Source organism: Sprattus sprattus (genome assembly GCF_963457725.1).
Source record: "Sprattus sprattus genome assembly, chromosome: 1".
NCBI classification, from domain to species: domain Eukaryota; kingdom Metazoa; phylum Chordata; class Actinopteri; order Clupeiformes; family Clupeidae; genus Sprattus; species Sprattus sprattus.
In genome coordinates, this window is record NC_137920.1 from 17,658,500 (window position 1) to 17,665,999 (window position 7,500).

The following is a 7,500-nucleotide window of genomic DNA, read 5'->3' on the forward strand; positions in this document are numbered from 1 at the left end:
TGGGTTAATGGTTGATTTGTTCTGTGTTCTGTGCCTCAGGGGGTGATGCACTGCTTGAAGGACACCGCCAAATTGGGACCACAAGGGTTTTATAAGGTAATTGAGATGTCAGACAGTCAGACAGTCTCGCTCACTCACACACTCACGCACTCACTCACTCAAACACACACACACACACACACACACACACACACACACACACACACACTCCTTTTCTCAGAGGAGCTCACACACACACACACACACACACACACACACACACACACACACACACACACACACATCTCACCCACTCTCATGGACACAAACACACACCCTACCCTAATTGCATGGTTCATTTTTAGTTTCTCGCATGTTGATTTTCCTTGTACCTTAATAGTAGACTTTATATTTAGAATCCCTCATTTGAAACTGTTTTGTCCTCTTGGAAGACAGCTAGAGTTTTACTTTTCTGAAATGATGTCCCCTGAGAGAACTCACAAATATGAGCAATATGTGATAGTCTAGAGCAGTGATAGTACATATGGTGTAGAGGGAGAGAGATGATTTACTTCTGCAAATGTCAACATAATAATGATGAGGACTCTCTGCTCGTGTGTGTGTGTGTGTGTGTGTGTGTGCTGGTGTGTGCACGAGTGTGCGATTCACATCAGACTGAACTCATTAGATAGGAAAGGCTCTAGTCTACCACATATTGCACAAATTTGTGAGTTATCTCTAGGGGGACATCATTTCGCAAAAGTAAAACTCTAGCTGTCCTTCAAGAGGACAAAACCGTTTCAAATGAGGGATTCTAAATATAAAGTGTAAAGCACCCAACTGTTAAGGGGACATTTAAAGCAGTTTGTAGATTTTATAGAGGGTTATTGTCGATACACACACACACACACACACACACAGACACATCCACACACACACTTCTGTAATGGTGAAGGGTATTGAGAATCCTGCCATGAGCTGTGAGAATAAATCGCTAGGACTTTGAGCTTGTATATTATGCATTGTCGTATGTTTGTTTGTATATGTTTATTTGCTTGGTTTGTTTGTATATGTTTATTTGCTTTGTTTGTTTGTCTGCCTTTGGGGTTTGATTTTTGTGAGCCTTCCACATGTAAGATTCAAATGTAAGAGCTGTCCAATCAGAATCAAGAGGGTACTTCCTGTTTATGCTAACTGTCCAATGGGCTTGCAGGGTCTGGTTCCGGCAGGAATTCGACTGATCCCTCACACGATACTCACCTTCCTGTTCCTGGAGCAGCTCAAGAACCGCTTCGGCATCATTGTGGTTAGCTGAGCCTGGACAGCTCCGCTGTGACCTCTGATTAACAAGGAACACATATGCATAGACACACACACACATGTGATAGACAATCACACACACACACACACACACACACACACACACACACACACATTAGTACATACATAGAAAGAAATATTTTTGGAATTGGAATAACTGGAAATAAGGGGAATGTACCACTCCTCTACCTCTCCATTTCTCCATATAAACTCATGCACACAGACACACACACACACACACACACACACACATCTTGCAAGGGCAGCCATTGTGTGCTGTGCATCTCTGCACTTGTGCCATGTTAGCTCAAACATGCACACACACACACACACACACACACACACACACACACACAAACTCACTTATCCACACACACTTAAGTGACGGAGATTCTTTATCATTGTGACGTTTACATCTGCAGAATTGTATCATCTCTCTCCCTCTACACCATATGTACTATCACTATCATGAATGCCATAATATGGGACCTAAAACACTGATTCAGATATATTACTTCAAAAAGCCAAGTATTTCTTATGAGACTTACAGGTGCAGTGGCAAGGATTTAGTTGAGAACCTACGGTGGCCTGCAGGTGCCATAAAACCCCGAAACGTAGCCCATTATGCTCTAATGAAAGCATGATTATGAATGATATCTTCAATTACTGCTAATGTATCACAATAAGTCTAACACACTGCACCTTTAATCTTGAGCGGGTGACCCGAACAGCTGCTGATGTCAGACTGGATCTGACACAGATCATCCTCGGCTGTCGCCATGGTTACAGTTTGACTGACAGCTCTCTGAGTTCTGCTGTGTCATTCTCCTGTGAGTTTTCACTGCCCAGACCACATGTTCCCCCCCATCCCCACACACACACACACGCACACACACACACACACACACACGTACACACACGTCTCCCCGAAATTTGATATTTCTCTCCACACACAAAGATTGTAGAGCCAGTTTCCTTATGAGTACTTTGATTACTATGTTTGCTGTAGTAGTGTTAAAGCTGTAGCATCATCAGGGACATACAGTCTCGCCAGAGACACCCCCCCCCCCCCCCCCCAACCCAACCCCCCCACACCAAGAACAGTGTTGACCTCCTCCACTGCCAACGCGGAACTGTCACAAGGTACAATTCACTGAGAGAGGGAGGCTACTAAAGTTCCATTCAGACACTACATTTGTTCCTTTTTTCCCCTTGATTTTAGTGCCATTCATGTGCCATAGAGAGGGGGAATAGCCAACAGTGTTATCCAGCATCTTCCTCAGGGAGGGATGTTCCAGTGTTCAGCTGCTGTCTCCTTATTTTAAGGACACTACGTGGTATCCTAACTTAGCTAGTATCCTCACTTAGTGTACTATAGGTATATAGTACTACTGGGGGTAGCATACTTACCTGAGAATGACTGCCTTACTTCCTGAAGTCTATGCATGTCCAAGAATGGTCAGTTTTATAATGCCACGTACTGTGTGCACTTTGAGACACATAGGCTGATGTGGAGTCTGGGATACTGATGGGAGAATTGGGAAATGGCAGGAATGCTGCATGATGGGAATCGTAGTTTGTTTGTGATTGTTTAAACCCTGAAGGGCAATGTGATCGGATGAATGTCTGTTTAGAGTGGTGCGCTATTGTTATTTGCAGATAAACACACACACACACACACACACACACACACACACACACATAAATGTTTCCATAAAACACATTTTCCATGGCATTATTCTATTCTCCTACCCATTTCAAAATGCTGCCAGCTTTCCCCAGCAATCAATTTCTCTGTCCTATCTACAGACAAACACACTCACACTCACGGTCTCTCATTTTCACACAAACACACACACACACACACACACACACACACACACACACACACATAAATGCTTACACTCAAGTCTCATGTGCAGTCATATACTGCAGACTTCCAATTTGTTCTGTAACATGTCCACGCTAATCACATCAATGCCAGACCACCCAGACACCATAGAGTATAGAGCTTAACATGTATAGAATGTCAGCCCACCCAGACAAGACACTATAGAGTATAGAGCTTTACATTTATAGAATGGTGATGTAGTGCTTCATAGAAAGGAGATGAATTGCACTGTGGGATTACACTTTGCCAGTGTTGTGGGCCGCTTGTAGTGCCAAGCGGCTGATTCACAGTGTTTAGAGAATAATTTCACTAATTAATTTGCACTTAATGACTTTTAAAATACTTTTGTTTAATTTTCATTTTTAATATCTACCCTGATTCTACTGTTTTCTCTTGTGTACGTACGGTTGAGCTGGAATGGGTTTGGGAGATTTGTTGCCTTAGCTACATGTTGCCTCTTGGGGGCAGTGTAACACAGTTATTCAGTGGCCTGAAATTGTGGTAAGCTCTCAGCGGTGTGTGTGTGTGTGTGTGTGTGTGTGTGTGTGTGTGTGTGTGTGTGTGTGTGTGTGTGTGTGTGTGTGTGTGTGTGTGTGTGTGTGTGTGTGTGAGAGAGGGCCCCTTGAATTACTTTTATGCACCTGAGTATGAGTGGTGTTCTTTCTACTTGAGAGTAATTGTCCATCTGATCCACATGGGCCTCGTGTGAGTGTGAGTGTGAGTGTGTGTGAGAGACTTATTGACCACGGGATCCACACAGGCTGCATGCACACACCTCTGATATGTAGAGAGACATGTCGGCGTATTCCCATGGAATGGGAGATTTGTCGAATCACACCATCAAAGCATACTATTTATTTTCCGATTTCCATTACAAAGCTGCTCCCACCTAAACATGAATGCTGTGTTTAAAAAAAAAAAAGGATTTCTCCCGCATCCTGAGCTATTCAGTTTATAAGGTACGAAGCTCTCGTTACAGAAGAGATGGAATATGTAATTCAATTAAAACTGGAAGTTTATAAAGCTGTATAAAATGTGATTTCTGTTTTGAAAGATGACTAATGGTTTCTGTTGTAGATTTTCTTTTTTTAAATTAAAGACTAATGAGACAGATGGTGGATTATTGTGTCTTCTTGTTTTTAATTATTCTTGGGTATGTGCAGTTAGTCATTTAGCAAATGTTTTTTTTTATTTGAAATGACTAATTGTTAATCACATGAATCTGCTGTGCAGATATACCTTTTCAGCAGTGCTCATGGCCTTTGTGTTGCTATAGGAACACAGCAGAGAGGAAGTGAAGTGATCTTTTCTCTCTCTGCTTTAATATACTTTCAAGGGTCATAGAAACCAGTGTTGGGAGTAACGCGTTACTGTAATTCCACTACTTTTAGCGGTAATGAGCATGTAACTACCTATTTGTTTAAATCGAGTAACGCAGTTACAGTTACTGAAATCTAAATGAGTTTGTTACCCGTGTTACTATCTTTTGTGGAAAAGGAACACTTGCAGACAAGAAGACAAGATAGACCTACTTTAGCTTCTTATGATCTGACGTCGCAGGACCAATGCGACCGCACATGAAAGACACTCTGCTACCCAGATCCACGACCGCTTACACACACAAACACACACACATTGCACCTGCATACAATCACGCACGCATGCACACACACACAAAGACACGCACAAGGCTGTACATACGCAACTGTTTCTCCCATTTTCCAGGACTGCTAACACACACACACATTACACTTGCATACAATCACGCACGCACTCACACACGGATATACAACCGCAATTATTTCTCCCATTCTCCACGGCCGCTAACACACATTCATTGCACTTGTATACAATCGCGCATACATATGGAAAGAAGGCTAGGACACCGATCGTGGTTTTCAACATTTATTGTTTATCCAGAAAACGTGTGGAATCTATTACCAACTGTATAGGGTGTTCGTGTCCTCAGTCATCTTGGCTGTCGGGGCAACGGCGAAAGAAGCGCCAGTGGGAACTTATAAACAGTTCCTACCTTGATCAGGGTGGGGATTGCCAGCGATTAGGATGTATTAGAAAGATATTATTCTAATTATATATTTAGCATATTGTGAATAGCCTACTGTGTGGGTGTTTAAGGGTATTTTGTGAACTGAACCACTAATTGATTATTTTGTATCCCCCTACTTTTTATATGGTGTTAATACTGTAAGCCAATCACTTTAACTACAATGGGCCTAATGTAGTAAAAAAAAAAAAACACTGTTAAATGACTGAGACAGTTATTTTGTGTTAAGTTAAGTGTTAAAAGGGACTTTTGTACTACTGCTTGATTTGGAGGCATGTTGCCCTGTTGTTTAAAATAATTAGGTAAAAAATATATATGTTTATTGGGTTTGACTGTTCAGTATTGTTCATATTCATTATATTAAACGCAGATATAAAAGTAACTTAAAAGTAACTTTCCCTAGTAACTAATTACTTTTAAAATACAGTAACTGGGAAGTAATTCAATTACCTTTAAAAGAAGTAACTAGTAACTGTAACTAAGTACTCATTTTCAGTAACTTGCCCACAATGATAGAAACACACTTTGTGTGCATCACACACACCTCTCACTTCTCTCGCTCTATCTCCTCTCTCTCTCCCTCTCTCTCCATCCCTCTCTCCCTCTCTTTCTTTTCTAACTCTCAATCTGACTTTGTTCACTCTTTGTCCTTAGAAAAAAAAGACATGGTGACATACATCTTGGCATTGTGAGTATGTGTGCTCCTTACATGACATGAAATGGGTGTCCATAGGAGGCTATCATATTGCCATGGTAAAGTGTGGTGTTTCTGTTGCTTCAATGGCAACACTGTTGAACGGGTGGTGTCTCAAAGAGAACTCCTGAGTTGTGTGTGTGTGTATATAGAGGTGTATACGAGCTTGAAGGAGAATGAAATTGAAAGATGAATGACTGAAAACGAAAAGAGAGAAGGAAGTAATGAATGAAAGAATGAATGAACAAAGAAAAGAGTGAATGAACAAAGAAAAGAGTGAATGAACACATGAGAGTGAATGCACGCATGAAAGGGTGAATGAACACATGAAAGAATGCTTAAATTAATGGCAAAGGGTACGGATTCCAGAAGAGGATGGTTTGTTTTAGAATCACTATAATTTGACAGATGTGATGTCTGTAACTGTAGGTGTGTGTGCAATCATACATGCAATCACATACCTGTGAGCAACTCAAATCTTCCATGCCATTCCTCGCCCTCTCCATCTCTCACTCTCGCTCTCGTGCACGCAAATATGCATGTGTTTCTGTGTGTGTGTGTGTGTGTTAAAACAGGTTGCAGGGTGGGCAGTCCAGTAAACTGAGGAATCAGTCACAATTGGCAATTAAAAGAAGGTTTTTAATTCGGTTTTCTCTCTGAAACAGGTACAACTCAGGCATCACTTCAAACTCAGGCAAAGGTTCTTCCAACACAACTTAAAAGTCCAAACACAAAATGTTCTTTTCCCCTCTTCCCTCAGGGTGTTCACATAAACATAAACTTCAAACTACTTTCCTTGTCGGTCGGGTTTCCAGTGGGCAGTCCGGTCATTTCAGGCTTGGGCCTATCCTTCCCCCTTCCTGTTGCGCTTTGCTAAGAGCTTCTCCAAGCGCTTCCGTAAGTGCTTCCACGCACGCTCCAAACTCACGTCAGGTGCTCTTGGTTCTCTCTGGCTCTCTCGTGTCTCCCCCACACAGCAGGCACCTGTCTTAAAGGCTCCTTCATCAACTGGGTGCCTGAAGCACCTACACCTGGTGAAGTTCTGCTGCATTGTGGGGAATGTAGTTTGACTGGCGGCCATCTTGTGGTGTGGCAGCCAGTCCTCCAAACCCCCCCCCACTACAAGCTGGCCCACCGTGATTCCACAGTGTGTGTTTATAGCTATGTGTTTCTGTATGTGCTTGTGTGGGTGTGTGTTCGCAAATATGTGTGTGTGTGTGTGTGTGTGTGTGTGTGTATAGGTATATGTTTCAGCGTATGTGTGTGTGTGTGTGTGTGTGTGTGTATAGCTATGGGTTTCTGTGTGTGTGTGTGTGGGCGTGTGAGTGAGTGATAAATGTAGTGAAAGAGAAAGCCCTGCTGTGTTGTGTAGGCGTCTGGCGTCTTCCATAAGTGTCATTGTGGCCACATTAGTAAGAGAGAAGATTAGAAGCCCATGGAGGAAGGACGGCAATTAGCACCATGGAGACGGGGGAGACTGATGACTGTGCTGCTGGTTATCGCCTGTTTGTTTGTTTGTTTTTTGTTTGTTTGTTTGTCATTAAATCAACA

General features: G+C 42.3%; 1 protein-coding gene across 1 annotated transcript in view; it reads left to right on the plus strand.

Annotated features, from left to right (window-relative positions):
- Positions 1-4,303, plus strand: part of slc25a10b (solute carrier family 25 member 10b) — a 17,261-nt gene extending 12,958 nt beyond the window's left edge. The window contains exons 10-11 of the mRNA XM_080833587.1: positions 40-96; positions 1,193-4,303. Of these exons, the coding sequence (XP_080689713.1) occupies positions 40-96; positions 1,193-1,294 (159 nt within the window). The 3' untranslated portion in view covers positions 1,295-4,303. The remainder of the gene's footprint in view (positions 1-39; positions 97-1,192) is intronic.
- Positions 4,304-7,500: the final 3,197 nt, after the last annotated feature.